Source organism: Oryzias latipes, chromosome 10 (genome assembly GCF_002234675.1).
Source record: "Oryzias latipes chromosome 10, ASM223467v1".
Taxonomy (NCBI): Eukaryota; Metazoa; Chordata; class Actinopteri; order Beloniformes; family Adrianichthyidae; genus Oryzias; species Oryzias latipes.
Genome location: NC_019868.2, coordinates 25,692,697 through 25,715,313, shown reverse-complemented (window position 1 = coordinate 25,715,313; position 22,617 = coordinate 25,692,697). Strand labels below are relative to the sequence as shown.

Here is a 22,617-nt window from a genome sequence, read left to right as displayed (position 1 = left end):
CGAACCCGGGTTTCACGGACGGAAGGCGCCGTAAACCAGCACGAGCTAAACTGGCTCCCCTAAATTCAGTTGAATGTAGCGTGTTCCAATTGCAAACAGGGATGATGGAGGTAAACCTGAGTGGGGAAAAAAAAAAAAGATTTGTCATAAATTTTGCTCTGAAACCCACAACTTAAAAATACCCAAATAAACATTCCGCTTTGGGTATGACAGACTCCCAATACAAACATGCTTTAGTGCAACATCGCTCCATGTACGACCAAACTGGACTTGCTGAAGCTTATCTTTCATTTTTTAAACTTCCAGAACAAACTCAAGGTTAGTGCTTTTGCCTCACAGTGAGAGGATCCTGGTTCAAATCTTGTTGGGTCTTTTCTGTGTGGAGTTGGAATGTTCTTCCGCCTGTGTGGGTTTATTCAAGCACTCTTTCTGCAGTCCAAAGACATACGTCCTAGCGTAATTGTATCTCTGAATTGTCCCTAGGTGTGCACGTGAATTTGTATGGCCCTGTGACAGACGGGTTCAGGGTGTACTCTGCCTTTGCCCAACAACAGCTGGGATAGGCTCCAGCAACCCCATGGGGGTTCTGAGGATGGATGGAAAATCAAGCTCAGGTGATCCCCCAACAAGTAAAGTACTACAAAGGAAACGTTTTGGCTTCTGTGCTTTTATTTATTTTTGAATAATAATCATTTATAAAGACAAACGCTCTGCTTCAATCACTAGGAGAGTCTCTAGTGTTTCGTCTTAACTGTTTGGCGGATCCCAACAAAAAGCAAATGTCCTCCCAAAAATTCACAGGGAGGACGGGAACGGTGTCTTAACACATGTTGACAGCCATCCAAGTCCTTGCAACCGCACAGGAAGTGATTAAATGAACAGATGTTTGGACAAAACAGGGCACTCATTCCATGGAGAGCTGCACGCTGTCCGTCTGCTGCTGCTCAAACTTCCTGGCTGGAGGAGGGAGGAAAAGACAGATGTTGGTATTTTATGGGGAAAATGAGCTATTAATGAACCATTAAATAATGCAATTTCCTTCACTGTCAAATGATTCAAGGGATAGGAAAATATCAGATTTATTTTGTTTTTTAAATGAAAATATGTGAGAAAATTACCAAAAATCAGCTAAAAAGCTGTGATATCATATCCAGATCTTTATTCTTGTTTAAAAAATATATTACAAACTGTGGGTCTTAAGTATCTGAGAGCTAAAAGAAATGTGATCCTACACATGTTTAAGTGTCCTCCAGAGAAATTCTTGGAAAAACACGTAAGAAGTGGCTCAATTAACACTTCCGTTTTCACAATAATCGTCTTTCTGACACTACTGCTGTAAAATTAATCTCAGTTATAGAGGTAAAAGGGTTATAGTCTGGTTCATAAGTTTATTAGAAAGCATCCGCGCGAGCTAAAAGAAATGTGAACAGAGGGTATTTCGACTTTCCAATTTTTTAAATGAACATTTAAATGCATCACAGCTCCTGTTCATTCTACATAACCTTTATTTGACCAAGGAGTCCTAAATAGTTCGTGTTGTCCATTTTTTACTGCCATGCTCACCCAGAGAGTACATCTCCAGCTGCTGCCGCAGACGGACCTTCTGCAGGCTGTCGTAGAAGTTTGGCTCCGGGCTGGTACCGACGGTGGGAGGCAGAGAGAAGATGCGCATGATCTTCCTCTTGTTTCTGCTCAGAGAGTAAACAATTAGTTACATCACACGATCATCAACTTTTATTATTTTTCATTGTTATTTTAGACCGTTTGTTTCGTAAGTCTCCGCGGCTGACATAAGGGAAACCGTACTCACTTTCTGGCGTACATGAGCAGGCACAAGCTGACCAGGATAACCAGCAGGTAGACGTTGGTTGCCTCGTTCCAGGCTTCATGAACAGAGTAATCTATCGACTCAGGCTCGTTTCCCAAAAGTCCGTTAGAACCCATCGATAATTGTGACCAAGTTTAGTTAAATAAACGCGAAAAACACTGGAATGCATCAGTATTCTTGCATTTTCAGAGGCTGCGCATTTAGGTGTAAATAATACGTCATTTCCGCATATCTTCTTTGTTTTGCCTTAAGAGCGCGATGCTGCCCCCTGCAGTCTGAAGTCAGAACCGCATTCATTTAAGATCTAAATTTTTTTGTTGGGATTGACTTCCATTTATTTTAACATTTTAAATCTGTTTGAAAGCAATTTCAGTCACTTTTGAATTAAAAGTACTATTGTAAGAGATTTGTCTGTTAAGGAAGCCTTTTTAGATCACATCTAACCTTCACACCTACATTATTGCAGGCAGTGTTTAATTTCAAAGGTTTTTATTCAGTTATGTTTGTTGTAATTATTAGATTAAGTTCCAACATAAAGCACGAACACAATAGAGTACAACTTAGTTTATTTGTCAAGTTTACAGATTCTCAGAACAGCCGGTTGGATTCCCGGCCAACGCTGGCGTTCAACAACAAGCATCAACAGTGGTTTATGGATAATATTACACAGAAACTGGTCTGCGGATGGTCCAAGTCTCCTCTCTACAGTGTTTAGTTGTAGGACAGCATCACTGACACACGTCTCAGTTGTTAACTGCTTTTAAGTTTGTTATCTTAGTTGCACTAATGTTTCATCACACATGATTTCATTGTTTTTTTTTCTTCAAAAATGATCCATTGTCAAAATAGAAATGAGTAGTTCATTGCTAGAGAAAGGATAAAGCTGTGTTTTTTTTTACAATATAGTTAGCTTTATACACACAACAGCACATATATAATAGACGATTTAGGTCAGCAACTGCAGTGGTCGATTGAAGCGGCTAGAACAGTTTTTAAAAACCAGTAAATAAACTAAAATAAAAAGAAAAAAACTACACCTACGGTATACGTTGTGTCATCTCGTCACCTCATTAATAGACTAAACTGAAGCTTACAGCTACAACCACCTCTGAAAAACTAATAAGACTTTTAATAATGCTGACAGGAATCAATTCATTTAAGTAGGAGTGCTCACAAAGAAAACTTCAGTGACACAAAAGAAAAAGAATGAAAATATTCAGGAAATGATTTTAGGCTTTAAGCTGCTTACAATCCTGAATCAGTTTAGCACAAACAGGGAAAAAATAAAACCCTCAAATATAAACCTGTTCCATCAAGTTGAAAGCAAACAGTAATTGGAGTATCTATCAGCTATTTACATCATAGCTGGGTTCTAGCGACAGGATCACACTTGTGGTGATGCGTTGCTGGATCACACCAGCAGTTGGTTTCAGTGCTCCCCCCAGGCCTCGATGAAATGGAGCCACGACATTCAGCGGATGGAAAGACAGACCAGCCAGAGCTCCGAATGTCCGCCAGCTCATTCGTCCGAGTATCTGAAGTATAAAGCGCCTGAATCCCGATCAGCTGTCGTTTCAAGCCTTAAAGGAAAGGGTTCCGATGCCTTTGCCTGGTCTGTCCTTCTGCAGGTGATGGTTTTATCAAGAGCGTTGCTTTTTTCTTTTTCTTTCTAGTTTTTACAGTATGGAGAGTTTCCTATTTTAGGGCGATAGCAGCATTTAAGCATCATGACAAACAGCAGACGTTTAAGTGGGACTAAAAGCACTTGTGTGTCGCACAAAACAAATCAGCACGTGAAGCGAGGCTACAGGCTGCTGGAAGCAGGGCTGGCTGAGGGCGGCGGCGGGGAAGGGGGAGCGGGCGCAGAGGGAGCACTGACTGATTCACTGCTGTCACATCAGTATGTCCAGGACGTCGGCGTGATCGTCCTCCTCCGTCACCCGCAGCGACAGCACCTCCTCGTTCAGGAAGAGTCCGCTCAGGCGCTCCTTGCGCGCCTGCCGCTGCTCCTTCAGCTGCCGCTTGCGCAGAGCTTTCTGCTGAAGTTTGCGCTGCTTTGAGCGTTTCTGAAAGGAGGGGAGGAGAAAACCTGCAAGTTATTATTAGAGTCACAGGATTACTCACTTTGAATCAGAACACGAAAAGCAAAAAGTCTTGTTAAACAGTTAAACTTGGTCTCATGTTGATAGTTGTTAGCTTTAAGAGCTTTAAACCTTTATTCCGGTAAATTAAAGCATATTTTAAACTCTTCAAAATTTCAATTTGTTTTTTTTGTTTAATTAAATTACTTATTTTGTCATTCATGAATTCAAACCTAAAATATATTATTAATATTATAACAAAACTCGAGAGATAAAAGCAGCAGAAGACAAATATTTTTTCTTAGTAAAGACATTTTTTGAAGAAAAATAAAATAAGGGAAATGTAAGCTTAGCATTCAATTTTTTCAAGTGTTGATATATCCATATATATTGCTTTCTATGACTTATTTACACAATCAATTTTTTCTTAAGATTATAAAAATGTTTTCATTAGAACCTTATTTGGTTCAACTTGAGTTTAAATTCTGTGTTGTTGCATTTGTATGTATTTAAAATCCTTTCCAGTCTTTTTAAAATATCTTTCTTAACCTGAATATGAATTAAAAACAGATAAAAACTGATATTTGGATATTTATAGAAGATAAATATATTTTATAAAAAGATAAACTGTTGATAGTTGAGGCCAATTTAGTCTCTTAAGGTCATAACATCTTTTTGTTCACCCCTAAATTACATCAGGTTCTCCTACCAATAAGCTCTGCAAACTTAACAGATTTGAAATGACCCAATTTTATTTAATTTATTAACAGGTGTAAAAGTATTTTCAAGAATTTCCAGGTGCTTTTCAATCTTTAAAAAAGATTTTGAAAGATAGAATACACTTCAAGGAAATCCTCTGATCAGGATTTACTCCCTACATGCATTAATAAGCATAATTCACTTGATTACGTTAGAAATATACTAAAAACATTTACGTCTTTGAAATATAAGATTTTTTTTTTTAGGTATGACCTTATAATAGGATACGAGGAAAAACTCAGAATGTGCTATATTAATGATCAATATTGCAATAACGATATAACTTGCGATACATGAACAAAGAGCAAAAGAACTAGATACATCGTTTCCATTTCACCGCAACAGTTGAATTTAAATAAGAGTCAACATAACTTAAAGTATACTCCAAATGACCCTCGTCAGCATCTAACAAAAAAAGTAGTCCATCCGATTGGTCGAATGCATGAAGGGATTAGCACATTTACGGGTTAACATTTATTGGAATTTTCCCCAACCTTTGCGATATATGTATAGCACAGCTTGATACATTTGTGATTTTTTTGTGCATATTTACACTTTTCTAACTGCAAAGGAATCATCAGCTTCACATGGAGTAACGGGAAGTTTAATTCTTTTCTTTCACTTCGGTTCAATATTTTGGCAAAAAGCTGAGAGAAAGCACAGGGGTCAAGTCTGTCCACGCTCTTACTTTGGAATCTCGTATTCGCTCTGCGGCGCTGGACAGGTTTCCGTCACTGTGAGCTCTGCTGATGTTAGCGGCACTGCCCCCACTGCAGGCCGAGGCCGGACCACCTGAAGCGTTACATCACACAAAAATACAACCATTAGTGAAGAAACTCCTCACAACAGAAGGTATGTTAGATCAACTAGAGGAACAAAGCATTTCAGCTGCAGAGGTTTGCGAGGAAACCCATAATCTGAGCAAAGATCGGCCACTCCCTTATTTTCCCATAAGTCCGAGGGTCTGCTCAGCCGCATCTCACCTGCCACAGAGTTGGAGGCGGTGGAGCCGGTGGAGGAGCTGGCGGAGCTGACCATGCTGGCGTTGCTGCTGCTGACTGCGCTGACCCCCCCTGTGCTGGCGCTGCTGTGGCTGCTCCTCTTCCAGCCCTCTCTGGTGCTGCTGGCCCGCTGCCTGGGGCCGTGCTCCCGGATGTAGTTACGCACCTGAACGCAGCGCGAGGGACACAGACGATGAGAACGCAGCATTTCATCAAGATTTACCATCTCTGTTCTATTGCTGAAAGCTGTGAGGGATGCAGATGTGTCTAAAATCCTCCATCATTAAATCAAGTACTTTTTAATCTGCTCACAGCGCCTTCTATTGGTCGTTTCATGTATTACAGTTTAAATCGTTTGTATAAAAAACTTTATTGAACATAAGTTAAATAAGGTTTACAGGCAAAGATAAAAGTGACATGCTAGCACACACCACACACTCACGCACGCGCGCACACACACACACTTATACATGCATTTTGTCGGAATCGGAAATCTAATAAAAAAATAATTAAAATCTGAGATTTTATTTTTAGGCCATTTCGCCCGGCCCTCATCTAACCTAGTAATTGATGTCAAAAACCTCATTTTAAGGTATTTACATTTAAATTGGTGAGATTAAGGCACAGTAAAAGATCTTTATGAAGCTTTATGACGTTTTTTTTCATAAAAACAGACTCCAACCTTTACTTTTATACTACAAAGGCGTTTTATTTTTAATCTTAAATCATTAGTGTTAAAAGAACACAAAAAGATGAAAATCCTTACTAAAAGTGAAGCATTTTGCGTGTAGGATTTCTGCTGTTTTGTATGAACTGTTAATTAAGTGGAAAAAAATGCAAAATTGTTGCATATCTGTCCATGTAGATGTAAAACATGGAGCTAAAGACAAACATACATTTTTGCATTGTTTTGATCTTGCTTCAGATTTTTTTTTGGGGGGGGGGGGGGGGGTAGGTTTTTATTTTATCCTTACACTTTTTAACTTTGCTATAAAACATAAAAACAATTTGTTCTCAATTGTTAAAGTAAAACAAAGACAACCTTTACTATTTGGTATTGTTTTTTTGTATAGTTCATTTTGAAATTATTGTGTAATAAAAAATGACTCCTTAAAAAGAAAGGAAGCTGAGGTTGTAGTTAAAAATATCCAAAATTGCCAGAATGAAGAAGTAAATTATTAGAACTAATTGTAAAGTAGTAAAAAAACTTTAAAAGGGTTCACAGTAAAAGAGAATCAGATGTGGTGGAAGTGTTTGTGTTTCTGCTCACCTGTTTGAGCTTCTCGTCGGTCAGACAGTTGAGCTCGATGATGAACTCACTGTCGGTGGGAGAGATCTGAGCGCACGGATCGATGATCTTGATGATGTCCAGCTGTTCCCTCAGGCCCATCTCCGTGCTGACCTTCCGACTCAGGTACTCGATGTACTCCACCTGTGACGGCAGTCGCAGAGGTTTGAACCCCCGAGTGGCCTAAAGGCAGTGATTCTGCGGGGCGTCTGCAGGCGGTACGTTTACCTGCTCGTCATTACTCATGGCGCTCCACGGCAGCTCGTCCAGGTTGCGGTGGGGGTGGGGCTTCGGCTTCCTTTTGGAAAACAAACAGGGTGAACTCGGCACACTCGGGATGATGTCGGACAGGACATCGCTGCCGCTGGCGATGTCACTTCCTGGCAGCTGTGACCAAAAAAAAAAAAATCAAAAAAACAAGTCAGGATATTGCTGGGAAATTTAAAACTTGTATTATAAAATATTTAAAAAATTTAGGAGCAAAAACAGCAGATGAATCACCTGCCACTCAAATTCGCTGTCAGACCAGTCCCAGTAGGTGCTGATGGAGGAAGAGACGTCGCTGCAAACGCTGCCTTCAGGGAACAAGTCCAGCGACGTGAGCTCCTGGTCATCCAGCAGAGAGTAACAGTCGTCCTGATCGCCCACAGAAACGGAGGAGAAGAGCTCCTCGCTGCACTCCGAGCTGGCTACACTGGTCCCGCAGGAGGTGAGGTTCCACCTGCACACAACAGACAGACGGCCCTTTACAGTCAATTCTGGACATGTATGAACATAGAACCGACGACTGCTACGACCCCTGGTCGTGTCTGCTTGTTGTGTTTGTGTGTGTTTGAGTTGCAGATCCTGCAGCTGATTGAGGCTACTTCCATTCGCCTGTCTGGGAGGGACACTTTAGAACAGGGGTGGGCAATTCCAGGCCTCGAGGGCCGGTGTGTCTGCATGATTTCCAGATAGTCTTGCCCTACTCATGGCTGATTACCTGGTTCAGGTTTGTCCAGCCAATTAGAACGTGCCAGAGCAGGGTATGCTGGAAAACATGCAGGAATGCGGCCCTCAGTGCCCACCTCTGCTTTAGAAGCTCCCAGAATCCTCTGCTTCAGTGGTGGCTGCATTCCTGAGAGGAATTTCTTTCTTCAGCCTTCCCCTGCCGTCTGCCTGGCCTTAGCCTGTGAAAGCCTCTGCTTTCCCTCTTAGTTTGATTCTGGTTTAGTCCTTTTGTGAAACTTCATCTTTTGGTCTTTGTTTACATTTTGAGTAACTTTGTGTTTCGCATTAAAACCTGAGAGTTTAAGCCATACCATCATTTATTCCACCCTTGGTGTTTTGTTGGTTAGTTTCCTCTAATTTACGGCTGTGTGACCGACTTTAATCCCACCCCGTTAGCCGTTTTTTCTTTATGTTACATATTTTCTCCCTGAAGAGGGAAGTAACAATGACATCTAGAGACTGAAAGAAAAAAAAAAATCCTTATTCAAAACACATTCCATGTTTATATTGACCTGAGCATTTCTGTGAGGACATTTATTATTAAACTATGTATTTTTCGCTTACTTATTCTTAACATTATTCTTATTATCTAAGCTACTTTTTTATGCCAGACTGGGAATAATGTTTTCATGTGATATTGTTAAAATAAAAGATAACATAAAAAATAAAGATATAAATGTTCGAACAAATGTATGAATACAATCAGAAAATGTCACCTAAAATTTACTTTAATATTATCAATGCAGAATCAAGGAAAACCTAAAAAATGATCGGAAAATGTTTTACGGGAGTTGAGCTTCCGTTGTTTTTTCCATTCCCGCCTTATTTGGACTCGTTTGAGTCCAATGCGGTGTCCAATGGTACACAGCTCAGAGTTTGCATATAAAAAGGTTGCATAAATAGTGTTTTAGACCATGTGATCACAGGTGGAGCTCTACCACAGTAAAGGATATTCAGGGGAAAATTTAACTCTTGTAGAAGAAGCTGGCAACACCTCAAGTGAAAGCACCAACAGGAGAAAGGGAATCAGTGGTTTCATATTTACATAAAAAAATCTGCAAAATTTAACATTTAAGTGCAGTTCTGCAGTGAGAAACGGACCCTTTTAATGGTTGGTTCCATCAACTCTCAATGCAAACATTGAAAGTTATTTTTGTTGCCACTAGGAAAGGGGATAAATGTGTTAGCTTGTATTTTAAATTAGATTTATGTTTATTCCCTACTTCTGCTGCTTGTTGTATTAGAACAGACGAGTCATCATTTGATTCATTACTGTGCTGAATGGCTCCAAAAACACTAACACACCTGTAAACTTATTTCTTATTTCTCTGCGCAGCCCTAAGCCGTTTCATTTAACTCCCATTTGATGGAAATAAGCCCTTTTCTATATTTAATTGAGCCCTTTCTGTACAGAGGTCTGGATATTTACAGCAATGCAGCAAGAAATGTATAAATTGTTTAAAAATTAAGTATATAATCCACATGAATATATTGTAGCCATGAAATGTCTTTGAAAATTGTTAAAATAATTTTTTTTATTTAACATAATTTAGGCAAAATGATGACTTTCTGTTACTGGTAAAAATCCTAAAATGACACCTAACTAAGACTCACCCTGACAGAAAGTTTACATCACACATGAGATTCCAAACACAAAAACTAACACGTTTACTTGCCTGTTGCTGTGAAAACGATGTAATGGATCCGTTCTGTGGCAAGAAGACAACTGACAGTTGAAATCGCTGACATCGAAGGTTCCCACATCACTGAGGTTGGCTCTCTGAGAGAGCAGAGGAAAGGGCTCCTCCGGAGCCAGAAACTTCTCGTACAGAGATTCAGACATGGCTGGATGGAGCTGGAATACCTGAAATACAAGAGAAAGAGTGAGCAAAGGCAAATAGAAAGCATGCAAACTTCTCAGATTTGAACCAACATGAATAAAGAACATTTGCAAAAAGGCTACATATACTCAAGTAAACTTTCACACACAAAACAAATCTATGTATCTCAGGTTTGTATTTTTAAAGTAGTTTTGAAACACTGGTAAGGAATTGTTAGTGAGATTGTCAGATAAAAACAACAACCTTTTAGAAAAGAAAAGAAGGAATATATTTTGTTGATCGTATCGATTTGACCTATATCATTAAAAAAAAGGTTTCAAAATTACATAAATTGATTATATCGATGTTGGAAAATACCAATTGGATTGAGACGTGGTAGGTTTATTTTCCTATAAACGTACAAATGACCAAGTGCTATCATGATGGTGGACGACAAAAGACGTGATGCAGCAAAGATTAATCAGTCCATCATTCCTGAACAATGTGTGGAAATGTGACATGTGACCATACAGTGAATGTTCTAATAATGTTCATGTAGTGTCGTGAAACTAAAATGCGAATGGAATTAACATAAATTCTTGTTTTACTTGTTTGTTTGTACACACACTGTCCTTGGTCAGATGCTTAAAGCCAGTCATTTTTCTTCATGCAGTATAAAAAAACAAAAATAACTTATTTTGCAGCTCTATAAACCAGTTAGGAGACATTTAAACTGTTTGATTTCAGTTTTTAATTCAGAACTTTTTGCACATTCACCTCAGTTATGGTGCAGACACAGAAAAAGTAGCCTTTAGTGGCTTCTGTGGCCTACAATTACCGTATGATGCTGTTGCTAAATGGCTGCCATCCGTGTTTTTGTAAATATTAGTGATAAATGATGCATCTTCTTAAAATAAAAGGCACATTTCTTTTACAACAAGGTTACAATACAAGTAAATCAAAGGTAAAAAACCGAATAGAACACACTTAAAATGTGGACAGAGTGCAAGGTAAACTACATTAACAGTTTAAAGCATCTGGTGGGACATTTATTCCGTCTAGACTGACCAGGAAAGCTGAAAACAGATAAGAGCTCGGATTAGAACCACGGAAGGGAAATGATGTGGTGGAGGTCCAAAGGAAGTGAGTTATTACAGCCTTTGAATCTCACCTTTATTTGAAAGACTCCATAAAGTTTGAAGGGTTAACAGCAATAATTAGGAATCCAAAATGTAATTCTGCTATTTACCAAGTCTTTATCCATGTGAATTTTTTTAACTCACTTTTTTCCCAGTCCTTTTTTGTTACGAATACATCTAATTGAGTCATTAAGATCAAATCTGTCTCATTTAGATAAATAAAAGCGAACATTTTAAGCCATAAACTTCTACTACAAAATCTCAAAACAGAAAAAAGTGACACTGATAACATTTCATTAAGGAATTAACTAAAAATCATACATTTATGATCATATTACTCCAAGTTATAATTCTAAAATGTCAGAATTACCAATTGTGGTCATGGAGACCCGTTGGCAAAACGGGATTTGATGGATGTAACCAAGTCACGTAATTAGTTAAAAAAAAAAAACCTATGCAAACATTATATGACCAACTGTGCTCCCACACTAACGCAGATCATTTTTCTTAAAAAGGTAAATTGAATATGTGGTAATCATCGTGTTAACAACAAGCTAACAATACCCTAAGCTCCTCATGTCAACACAAGCTAGTCCCGCTAGCTTTTAGCTAACATTCCAAATTACGCCCAATGAAAGCAATAACAGGGAACTTAACAAAATATTTTGCTATTTTGAACACGTTGAATCGACAAAAATTCAGTGTAAGATATGCCAAGAAACTAATGGAGCAGAACACCCACCTTTGTGTGATTAAAGAGTAACCTCCGCCATCTCCATTTGCAAATCCTTTCTATACTGACCACGTCACAACCTGTTCTCGCGAGATTTTAGAGCAAAGAATATGTCACGTGGCACGAAGGCGGAAGTTGTCACATAAACAGAAGCCTCTCTCGTTTTTATGTTTTTTCCTTCTATTTTGATTAATATTGCTGCACGTTCAGAATGTCCTCTGGACACGTTAAAGATTTAGGCTTTCTTGGAGGAAGGGCACCTCCGGAAATCGAGTCAATGTCAAGAAGTCTAAAGGATGTGGATCAAGATTTGTTTAGAAAGCTACTGAAAGGTAAAAATTCTTGTTTGGGAAAACATTAAAACATTTATTAAACATATAATGATAGGTTTGCATGTCTTAATTTTTTCCTAGCATTTTATATATACATATACATGCAGCATATTATTAAAAATCTATATTCTCATCAAATTCTCCACCAAAAGTAGTTTTGACTTCATGAAATACAAAATACTTTTTTATTTTCTATTATTATTATGACTGCTACATTATTTTTTTTAAATATCTGTATCTCAAACTGTACTTTATTTGTGTCCTACAGTCCCCTAAATTAAGTACTTTTTATGTTAAATATAATACCTCATTATTCTTTATGTTATACATTTGTTTCTATCCCCATTATCTACTAAAATATTTAAACATCTGTGTATTTAGAGAAGTAAATGTCCTGCCTATAGGTACCGGAAATTAGTTTGCAATTGTTATTACAAATGACTTTTTGTTGACAATTTTAATAATGGCATGACATTTTTGACATAGTTTGTGTTTTTAGGTTTTTTAAGAATGGAATTATTTTCTTTTTGTCCAGCTGTGGTCAGCGCCCTGGAGGGCAAGGACTGCAGAGAGGCCATGAGGTCGATAGCAGAGACTACGGTCATCCCACAAGAGAGGCTCAGCCACATCATAGCAGGGATGCACAGAGTGCTCTCCGAAGCCACTCGCATCCCTGCAGCATTACTCAAACAGGAGGTGAGATGCTGCTTAAATACACGAATGAGTAGCTCATTCTGGTTTATATGTATGTTTAATGTTTACTAAAAGACCAGACAAATGTCTGGGCAGCAGGGTGATGTAGTGGTTAGTGCTCTTGTCTTATAGTCAGAAGGCCCTGGTTCAAATCCCAGCTGGGGCTTTTGTTTGTGGAGTTTGCATGTTCTCCTTGTGCATGTGTGGGTTTTCTTTAGGCACTAAAAATCTTTTATTTCAAGTAAGTGTGTGTGTGTGCGTTTGTGGCCCAGCAACACACTGATGACCCGTCCATGCTGTAGATTGAAAATGATAATCAAATCTGAAAATTACACCTTTGAATCCCTTCTGTTGGGCTAATTGAGACATTTTTAGTGCAAAGTTTCTTTTGGACAAATCAAGTGTCAGACAGTCGTTAAGATCAAAATATTTGCTCTGAACTCAGGTGCATTGTGGGACATCCAGCAAGTTGTCAATGCTGAAATATATTGTAAAAATGTGTTTAAAGTAAAAATAAAGTCTGACCTATATTTGCAGATAACCTTAATAAACTGAATGTCTGTTAAACTAATAATAACATGGGGAAAAAAAGCAGTTTAATGACTTTTGATAGTGTAATAGATACTAGAATCAACTTCAGGGCTTCTGTGTTGGATCACATAAGAATTATCTTACTGTGCCAGATATGGCAGGCCGGGGATACGTTTATATATATGGAAGAATTGTTAAAAAATCTTTGCTTAATTTGTCTTTCAGGCCTTCAAAGAAGATCTAAGAGAGCTGAGGTAAAGACTTTTTTTAATGAAACTTCCACCATTTATATTTATCATTTTAAACCTGCTCCTTTTTGTCAAAATCTCTTTGGTGCTTTATCGTCAGGATACCTGAAGACTTCATCACAGATTTCTGCAGTGTGGTTTTTGGGAGCCGGTATGTTGAGTTTATAGCCCGACTTGTTGACATCGGGTGTTGTTAAATCTTTTCTCAGAGACCTTTAAATAAAAATAAAAAACTGTATGATAAAGGTGTTATGCTGCACTGCTCTTTGTGTTTGCAGTCGAGCAGCTCTGGAGGCAGCTTCTCTGCAGAAGGATCCTCATCTTCCCACAGTGGACGAGTTTAAATGGAGAGTGGATGTCGCCATTTCTACAAGGTAGCCAAACTGCAAAAAAGTGCCCCTAGAAATAAGGGAAAAATTCTTAAAATGGGAAAAATTAGTTAATGAAGCCGTATTTTCCCGTTTCCTCAGCTCTTTAGCCCGAGCCCTGCAGCCTTCAGTTCTAATGCAGATGAAACTGTCTGACGGGAAGTTTCACCGCTTTGAGGTACCGAGTCTTTTCCAGGTTGCAGTCTCACTCCAAATTGTCTAATGCCTTCAGTGTTCCCTAAAATGTTGACATAACAGATGTTTGAAATGCACGACTGTATCCGATAAGCATCTAAAGCTTTAACTGTTATTTAACTGAAATTCTTGACTCTCTTTGGTGCTTTAATGTTTTACATCCTGCATTTAAATTAGTAGAAAGAAGACGCTACTTTAGGAAATGTAAAATTCCTGGCTTGCAAGACAAACAAATTAACCAAATATGTTATTTCTGTGACATTTTTCCAGTATATATGTTTTGTGACAGAAATAATATAATTGTCCATTTCTGTGGATGTTGTGCCAAATGCACCAAAGGACGCAGTTGTCTTTGTTGAGCCTATATTCTATATTATGGTTTCGTGGAGTGCATCCTCACACTATGGCCCTGTAGACTTGGTTTTCAACACTGAGGAACTGGAGAAAGGTTTGACACCTTTACTGGGTTAGATCTGTTTTTAGACTGCGCTGAACAGCAGCAGACCTGACTACCTGAAAATGTCACTCAGTTAGAACTGGGAGCGCTTTTGTCTGAAACTAACTGACTATGATGAAACAAACAAAAACAAAAAAAACACAAAAAAAACCTAGCAATTCGTTTAGTCCTCTGACTGTCATGTATTGATTGACACCTTCACCTCCTCACTGCTGTCATTTAGCATTTGAATTGTATAAAAAACTAGAAGGAGCTGCATTTTCAGAAGAAAAGGCAAGGTTGAATGCTATATTGCTGGATGAAAATGAAACTTAAAGGTTAATAATTGGAAAAAAAAATAAAATAAAGAAATGATCAAAGTTGACTATAAATAAAGAGAAAACAGCTCAATAACAAAAAAGACATTTTTTGTGAAAAATGCCAGCGCCGGGTATTGAACCAGCGAGCTTATGCACCAAGGATTCCCCATGTATTTCAGTGGAGGCAAAAATCCCGCAAATCCTGGAATATCTTGAAAAGTTCAAGGATTTGAAGGACCAAAAATCATAGCTGGAAAAAGCTGAGAGCTGAACATTTGAATAGTTGAATGGTTGAAATAGCTGAAAAATTGTAGAAGGAGTTAAGCGCCAAAAAATGGCAGAAGATACTATAATAAAGAAAGAGAAACAGGAAAACGATGCTTTATCCCTTGTGCTATCTTAGATGACCCCACCCTAACATTCACATGTTCTCCCTACCATGACAAAGGTGGATAAAGGTGGAAAGATTTCATGTAATCCATGGACACCAGTGAAGGTCACAAATCATTGAAGAAAAAAGGTTCAGAGCACTGTCTAGTGGGTATAGATGACCCAACTCCCAATGTTAAAGTGCTTAGGATAGCACAAGGGTTACAGCATTCAACCAACAAAAATGGTTTTGAAGAATTATTTATTTCTTTTGGACAAAATGATAGGAAGTACAACCCAGCAGGGGGCGCCAGACTCCATCTTTTCCTTAAACAGATTTGAACAGATCCAGGACCTTAAATAAAAAACAATCGTCACAATAAATGTGATTTTTTTATTTAGAAGAAATCTGTGTCTTCCTGGTTTGTGTCAAGGTCAGTAAAAAGGTAATCAAAAGTAATGCGGAAAAATTAGTTTGGGACACAAACTAATTGGATTTGTTGCTAAAAATGGTGTTCGAAAACTACAAAACGTTATATTTTCGTTCATTCTCACAGCTGTGATACCCACAACAAAAAATACCTTCAGATTACAAGCTGATATTTGTTTGATAAAAGAAAAAAAATATCAGAGTATGGATCAACTGGGAAAAAAAAGCAAACAACCGTAGAAAAAAAACATTCTAAGAAAACCCATTTTAGATTTTTCTTTCCTATATGGTGTATCAGTCCTGCATTGATGTTTAGCTGCAAACTACTAAGTGGTCTGATCTACACCTTCAAACAAGATCTAACCCTTTACTTGAAAATATTTTCAGTTTTTTGGGTCAAACAGAAGCAGATAAAAGTCATTTACTATTACTTAGTAATAGTAAATATAAAAATCCCCACCTTAAAAATGAAAAATGAAAAGTATAAAAAATTACTATTTATTTCACTTTGTTTTTATCCCATCATATCTGTCCAGTGTAAACATTTTTAAAAGTAAATAGTTGTTTATAATCTTACATATCTTCATCTCTTGAATAGAGAATCGGGGTTTGTCCTCTGTGGGGGGGTGGATCCTGCCCCCGGTGGAAGAGTTTAAGCCTTTAGAGGTTTCTGACACACGGATTGGTCGGCGTCCGCCGTTATGGGGTCGCTGTTCCAATCTGTTGTGGTGGAGAGCTGAGCCAGAAAGGAAAACTCTCAATTTACCGGTCGGTATTCGTTCCAATGCTCACCTATGGTCATGAGCTCTGGGTCAGGACCGAAAGAACGAGGTCCCGAATACAAGCGGCTGAAATGAGCTTCCTGCCTTAGAGATAGGGTGAGAAGCTCAGCCATCCGGTAAGAGCTCGTAGTAGAACCGCTTCTCCTCCTTATTGAGAGGAGCCAGTTGAGGTGGTCTGGGCATCTGGTTCTGATGCCTCCTGGACGCCTCCTTGGGGAGTTGTTCCGGGCATGTCCCACTGGGCGGAGGACTCTCGACTCTACGTCTCTCGGCTGGCCTGGGAATATCTCGGGGGTCCCCCCAGAGGAGCTAGAGGAAGTGGCCCTGGCGAGGGACGTCTGGGCATCTTTGATTAGACTGCTGCCCCCGCGACCCGGATAAGTGGAAGAAAATAATGGATGGATGGAAAATTTTACATTTAGTGACTAAGTCATTTCTCAGCTCCAATATAAAAACCTTCTTTTATGCACATCTGCCACAAAGATTGGCTACGAATTGGATAGCAAATTCATTTGGTTTAAAACTTACAAGATGATAAAGTTTGTGTTTGCTTTTATTCTGACCCTTCCAGACAATGCCATTTTCCCCATTACGATTCACTCAGTTTGGTAAAAGCAGCCTCAGCATCAAATGCCTTCAAACTAAATGTGGACAGTGGCACAAGCGAGCTCACCTACAGCGGATGGACCTTCTGTCGTGATAACACAATAAGATTACTGCCGTTTGGGAGATTAGCGGCAATAACATCCGCTGTGCAGGTGAGGCGAGGGCGCTGCCAGTGGAGCGTGACAAATTTAATCAATAACGGGTCTGCAGAGCATAAGAGGCATGGAGGGCACCTGAATTGTCCTGACCTTTGCACAGACTGCTCTACTTTCGTTCTGATTATTTCACCTCTGTGCCAGAACCGTGTTTTTCTGGTTTTGGTGCTTAAACAGCAGATTGTTTTACTGAGGCTTTTTGCTTTATATAGTCGTTAACCAAAACCTGGATTTTATCCGGGCTTCATCGATATTCACTTGTCAAAGAAACAAACAAAAGGCAACAGTTTTTTTCCCCAAATGAGATTATATTAATAAAGGATGTGAGCAGTGTTTAAAGGAAAACAAACGAGGTTCAGTCTGAACTGTTCAAAAACCATGAAAATAAAAACACATCAGTGTAGATGTGAAGAAGAGTTTCAAAGGAAGCTTCAATTTGAGGATAATCATATGGAGGTAAGGAGGGTTTAAGGATAGGGATGCCCACTTTATCTTAGTTTAGCCTATTGAATTTTATGACTTTGTGTTCTTTTTGATTTCATGTTTATTTTACAATTACCGGTATAAAGCCCATTGAGACTACTATTGTTGTAATATTGGGCTATATAAATAAAATTGAATTGAATTAATCCAACAGACTCGTTTAGATTGGGGGTTAATTGCTAAAAATGAAAATTTTTTTAGTTTTAAATTTGCTTTTTACACTGCACTTTTGAGAGTGGACCAAACCAGCATGCAGTTACTGAAGGTGCTCACATGGGAGCAGCATTGTCCAAAACAAGTGGGAAGTAAAAGGAAACAAAAAAAGAGAAAAGAAGAAATCCCACTAAAGTTTTAATGCTATATGTCAGAATTCCCACCCGTATTTCCCTAATCCCTAACTACTAAAAAACGACATAATGCCGGACTATCTAGTGCCCTGGATTTTAAGAAAAGCAGCCCCAAAGCATGATGCTTCCACCTCCATGTTTCACAGTGATGCATTCTCCCCTTTCATGCATGGCCATTGGCGTTTATACCAAACAGTGACTGTTTAAGCGTGTGGACAGGTGTCTTTTATACATGTCAGTTCAAACAAGTGTCATTGATAAAAATGACAAAGGGAGGATAGAAGGAGAGACAGCATTATTGCTTCTTTTTAGGAGATAAACACTTTTTTTCTTCCACCAAAATACAAATAAATTCTTTTAAAATGTGATTCTTGGATTATTTTTACGTTTTGTCTCTCACAGTTAAATCATGTCTATGACGAACAACATTGGGGAGCATTTTAACAATATTGTTCGTTAGAGACACAATTTATCTTTAGCTCTGACCCTGCTCGGGTAACAAAGGACAGCTGAAATGCGATTGGTTAAATGTTTCAATGTGAAAATACGTCTGTCTGTCTGGAAGCAGCAATACCATCATAAACACAATAAAAGGGAATGGACAGACCATTTGGAATATTTAATGAGTATGCATGGACAAAATATAATTAGCACATGTTTCAGATATTTTTTAGGCCTTCAGAGAAGGCCTTGAAGGCCCTGACTGCCCACCACTGGAGCAAACTCATCTTTTATAGTAGAACGACTTACAGAATCCTACTAACAAATACCTTTTTGTCAAACTGTATATTAGGAGTTCAGTCTAAAGCGTCTTGATTTGACTTGATGTGAGAAAGTTCTTATTGTTTAGGTGATAATTTTCTTTCGTTAAGTTACATTTAGTTAGAGTTTTATCAGCATGTAAGTCAAAGTGATGCTGAATCTTCCTCGTGTTCTCCTTCAGGTGCCGGTAACTAAATTCCATGAGCTCCGTTACAACGTGGCTCTAATCCTGAAAGAGATGAATGATCTGGAGAAGAGGAGCATTTTGAAGATCCAAGATTGATGAACCTTCAAGACCTAATCTGTGAGACTCTCCCTGATCTGTTGGGAATTCGGGTCATTATATAGAAATTCGTCGTTGTACGTGCCCCTCATCCTCCTCTGATGATGCAGATTCTTCTATGAACTTGATTCATTCCAAAAGTGTTTTTGTGTTCCTGTCTTTGTATTAAACTCCTAATCCAATTATTTTCTTGTTTGTTTCGCGTTGATTTTAAACATGATCGTCAGGTATCCCAACAGTAGAAGCTTGTGATTCCTTTAAATCAACCGTATATTTATATGGCCTACAACATAAAAATTAAGAATGTTAACATGAACGATTTTGTGATTTTTTTAAGCTATGCTTAAAGGAAACTCAGAATCTAATGTCTGCAGACATAACATCGAAAAGAACTATAAACTCAATTTGTACCCAGAAGAACGGCTGACAATCAGCAGAAGAAGAAATGCCAACCTTGGACAACCGACAGACTATGGACCCTTTTTTATTTTCCCTTACAGCATTACTTTATTATAAAAAAATAAAAAATACAAAAAAATTGTAACATAAATGATTAATCAATTATTGAAAATGGTTAAATTGATTGACTTTTAATGATATTACTTCACTTGCTCCAAAAATTGATTAATTGATTCAAAAATCTTTCCTAATGTAACATAATTTTGCACGTTTTTAACTTTTGGTACTTGATGAAATTTTGCTATGAAAATCTCTGAAACTGTGTTTTGTCTATTTTACAGATATAGTATTTTTTTTTAGCATATGAATGACTTTTATAAGTAACATAATCTGCATATATTCTAGACAACTGATCTGCATTTGCCATGTTGATTTCTAAAATAGTTATTTTTACATTACAATTAAGTAATTCATCTTTGTCATGTGCTTTATTGATACTTTATGATTCTTAATTCTGTCTGATAAAAGCTAGGAACCGGATATTGATAAATCATATAGTAAAATGGTTACGGTATAACGGGGTGGGATTATATAAATTCGCTTCCTTCTTACAGGCTTCAAATGATAAACATGATTTGATTCTAAAATAAAACCTTAATTTTAGTTTCAGCCTGTTAGCCCATTTCTGAACATGTGGTTTAAAAGTTAGACAGTCATCAATGAAAATACCAAGGTATTTTTATTCTGTTACCAGTTCAATTAATGTCCTTTTGTAGTAATTGGGGGCAGGTTTTGGAGTTTGGTTTGCTTTTCGAGAACAGAATATATTTAGTCTTGTTAGAGTTTAAAACCAGTTTTAAATGATAAAAGGTGTTCTGCCGCTGATTAAAAGCTGATTGGAGCTATGATGTGGCAAGCTAAATTGAAAGTGCTGAAGTGTACAAGATGGTATCATCAGCATATAGGTGCAGTTTATCAATGATACCTCTATCAAGGTCGTTTAAATAGATGGTAAAAAGAACCGAAGAAATTCTATAGACCTCTAACTTGGTAATTTGATCAACCAGTGTAACATGAATGACTAAAAAGTTTGTTGAGTTTCCTGATGTGTCTACAAATTAAGAATTTGTTTTCCAAATGGAAGAGCTCTGTGATGATCTTGAGCCTCAAACGATGACGTTTCATTTTTTTACAGAAAGTTTGCCTAACTGTTGTCTAAAAACAAGCAGCAAGTAAAAACTAGTTTTAATGTTTCCTTCAAAAAGAGAGAATCAGAAAAAGCTTTTCCCAATCAATTTATATTTCTGATTTTAGGTACAATCTTTTTTAGAAAATTTCTCTAAATTGAGAAAGGTAAAAGCAACAAAGGATTGTTTGAAATCAAACAGATTATTTAATTTATATTAAATACTGACAACATGAGTGGAGTTTCAGGCCTTTAGACTGTATCAGAAGAAGAAACAAGTGACTTATTTTGAAATTTCTGGTTTTGGGGAAATTGTTATTCCAGCAGAGACAATAGTTGATTCAAAAAGTGATAAATAAACACCTAACTTTAGGTAAAAAATATATAATAGCTGAAAATCATTCTTTGGTCAGTCAATATACATCCCCTTTTAAAAATGCAAATGCAAAATTGGTTATAAAAAAAATCATAATTGAAAATGGAAAAAATAAACAACAGATATTTTCTTGTACGTTTTATCCTCCATGCTTTTCTTTGATTTTAGACATTTATTTCAAATACAATAAAGGTTAAAAAAAAAGACCCAATAAGAGCATTTCCCCCTACTACCTCATAGTTTAACATACTTTATATTTGCATCATATATTTTTCATTCTACCTATCCATTTTATACTTGGTCGTATAGTAAAATTGAGCTTTTATTTTGTCACATTTTTTTAGTTTATTTATTGTCTGAACCATCTGTAAAACAATATTTAGACTTTAAAAAAGAATTAACCCTTGTGCTTTCTTAGATGACCCCTCCCTTACATCTACGTGTTCTCCCTACCATGACAAAGGTGGATAAAGGTGGAAAGATTTCATGTAATCCATGGACACCAGTGAAGATCACAAATCATTGAAGAGAAAAGGTTCAGAGCACTGTCTAGTGGGTCTAGATGACCCAACTCCCAATGCTAAAGTGCCTAGGATAGCACAAGGGTTAAAGAGTAAAAATGGCACTGCTTGTCTTTCTGTGTAGAATAGAAGATTCCAGTTCATAGTTTTACAGGGATTTCATGTATTTTCAGACATTTCAATCACTAAGCCACTGATCGTTCTCCATAAATGTTTCCTTCCACCTTTCAGACTTCAGCGTGTTAGCAGGTAGCAGCCCTGACTCCAAGGTACCCTTCGAGCTGTGCAGACATGAGTCTGACAGTGAGCCTGTGCTTTCTTATTTGATTACGTAACACTGCGTCCTCGTTGACATATATGTCAGTCCGTCTGCATCCTCATGTGTGTCAGTCTGCTCCCGTGTGCAGCTGCATGTCAGTTGGAGTCCTGCGTCTGCCTGTGGGATTGAGTTCACGGGCTAGACCGGACGACCTATATTACCAGTTACAGCTACTCCCGCGGTGGACACTGACACACTGTGACCTGTAATCCTCACACACTCAGACTGGCCCGAGTGAGCAGCTTTTATTTGGAGTCTGCAGTTTCAGGCCGGGTCAAAGGTACCGTGTTAGACCCAGTTCAGGGGCAATCCCATCACCTTTACATAACTTGTCTTCATCCTACTTGAAATGGTAGCGATGAGCTTTGAATGCCAGGTTGGCCAGAGATCATGTTTACGGTGTGAGTTACCTTCATGTAAAGGAAGGAAAAGAGGTCTAAGCAGTCCGTTTGCTCACCTGAAAGTCAACATTTTGATCAAATCAAGTAGGTGTAGCCTTAATTATTTCTGAAAATATTAAAGTAGTCACAAATTAAGGTTTCTGCTCACCTTTCATTTTCCTCGACTGGTTATTCAAGCTGTTATAAAACCAGCTTTACTCTGTGACGGTGTCGTGCTTTGATAACTCAGTGTTTTGCAATGCTTCCTGCTTTTATTGTGCCGTCTGACACACCGGGAAATGATCTTTGCACCTACGCCCCTCAGTTCTGATGTAAAATCTGTGTCAGAGCTGAGTGGCTTTAGGTTTCCTGCAGGTTTTCCACCACATAAGCACAGCATTGTTGATTCTGCCTTGGATGACCCTCATATTTTACGGTTGTCTCATTGCACATGAGA

At 38.1% G+C, this 22,617-nt stretch overlaps 3 protein-coding genes across 3 annotated transcripts; 1 reads left to right on the top strand and 2 right to left on the bottom strand.

The window, feature by feature from the left end:
* Positions 1–651: 651 nt before the first annotated feature.
* smim19 (small integral membrane protein 19) lies at positions 652–2,071 on the bottom strand. Its single transcript, XM_004073557.4, has 3 exons — positions 1,811–2,071; positions 1,564–1,688; positions 652–957 (listed from the first exon to the last, which is right to left on the bottom strand). Exons 1-3 carry the CDS (start codon positions 1,942–1,944, stop codon positions 905–907), a joined length of 312 nt encoding a protein of 103 aa, XP_004073605.1. The 5' UTR covers positions 1,945–2,071; the 3' UTR covers positions 652–904.
* Positions 2,072–2,377: 306 nt separating this feature from the next.
* On the bottom strand, positions 2,378–11,732 carry fam199x (family with sequence similarity 199, X-linked). Its single transcript, XM_004073556.4, has 8 exons — positions 11,649–11,732; positions 9,624–9,811; positions 7,459–7,678; positions 7,186–7,344; positions 6,940–7,101; positions 5,652–5,835; positions 5,357–5,460; positions 2,378–3,894 (listed from the first exon to the last, which is right to left on the bottom strand). Exons 2-8 carry the CDS (start codon positions 9,788–9,790, stop codon positions 3,721–3,723), a joined length of 1,170 nt encoding a protein of 389 aa, XP_004073604.1. The 5' UTR covers positions 9,791–9,811; positions 11,649–11,732; the 3' UTR covers positions 2,378–3,720.
* A 15-nt stretch (positions 11,733–11,747) lies between these two features.
* Positions 11,748–19,164, top strand: LOC101158778 (COMM domain-containing protein 5). The gene is made up of 7 exons (XM_004073555.3): positions 11,748–11,971; positions 12,507–12,667; positions 13,421–13,449; positions 13,544–13,594; positions 13,722–13,817; positions 13,914–13,989; positions 18,878–19,164. Exons 1-7 carry the CDS (start codon positions 11,851–11,853, stop codon positions 18,977–18,979), a joined length of 636 nt encoding a protein of 211 aa, XP_004073603.1. The 5' UTR covers positions 11,748–11,850; the 3' UTR covers positions 18,980–19,164.
* Positions 19,165–22,617: the final 3,453 nt, after the last annotated feature.

What these genes read in the sequence shown, in the direction of transcription:
- fam199x (XM_004073556.4), bottom strand. Translation starts at nt 9,790, where the DNA reads ATGTCTGAATCTCTGTACGAGAAGTTTCTGGCTCCGGAGGAGCCCTTT. An exon ending in CATCGTTTTCACAGCAACAG is followed by an intron (nt 7,679 to 9,623) that starts GCAAGTAAACGT and finishes TGTTGTGTGCAG; the next exon opens with GTGGAACCTCACCTCCTGCG. An exon ending in AGCGAATACGAGATTCCAAA is followed by an intron (nt 3,895 to 5,356) that starts GTAAGAGCGTGG and finishes CCCTCCTTTCAG; the next exon opens with AAACGCTCAAAGCAGCGCAA.
- LOC101158778 (XM_004073555.3), top strand. Translation starts at nt 11,851, where the DNA reads ATGTCCTCTGGACACGTTAAAGATTTAGGCTTTCTTGGAGGAAGGGCA. An exon ending in GTTTAGAAAGCTACTGAAAG is followed by an intron (nt 11,972 to 12,506) that starts GTAAAAATTCTT and finishes CTTTTTGTCCAG; the next exon opens with CTGTGGTCAGCGCCCTGGAG. An exon ending in GAAGATCTAAGAGAGCTGAG is followed by an intron (nt 13,450 to 13,543) that starts GTAAAGACTTTT and finishes CTTTATCGTCAG; the next exon opens with GATACCTGAAGACTTCATCA.
- smim19 (XM_004073557.4), bottom strand. Translation starts at nt 1,944, where the DNA reads ATGGGTTCTAACGGACTTTTGGGAAACGAGCCTGAGTCGATAGATTAC. An exon ending in CTGCTCATGTACGCCAGAAA is followed by an intron (nt 1,689 to 1,810) that starts GTGAGTACGGTT and finishes CTCTCTGAGCAG; the next exon opens with AAACAAGAGGAAGATCATGC. An exon ending in GCTGGAGATGTACTCTCTGG is followed by an intron (nt 958 to 1,563) that starts GTGAGCATGGCA and finishes TCCCTCCTCCAG; the next exon opens with CCAGGAAGTTTGAGCAGCAG.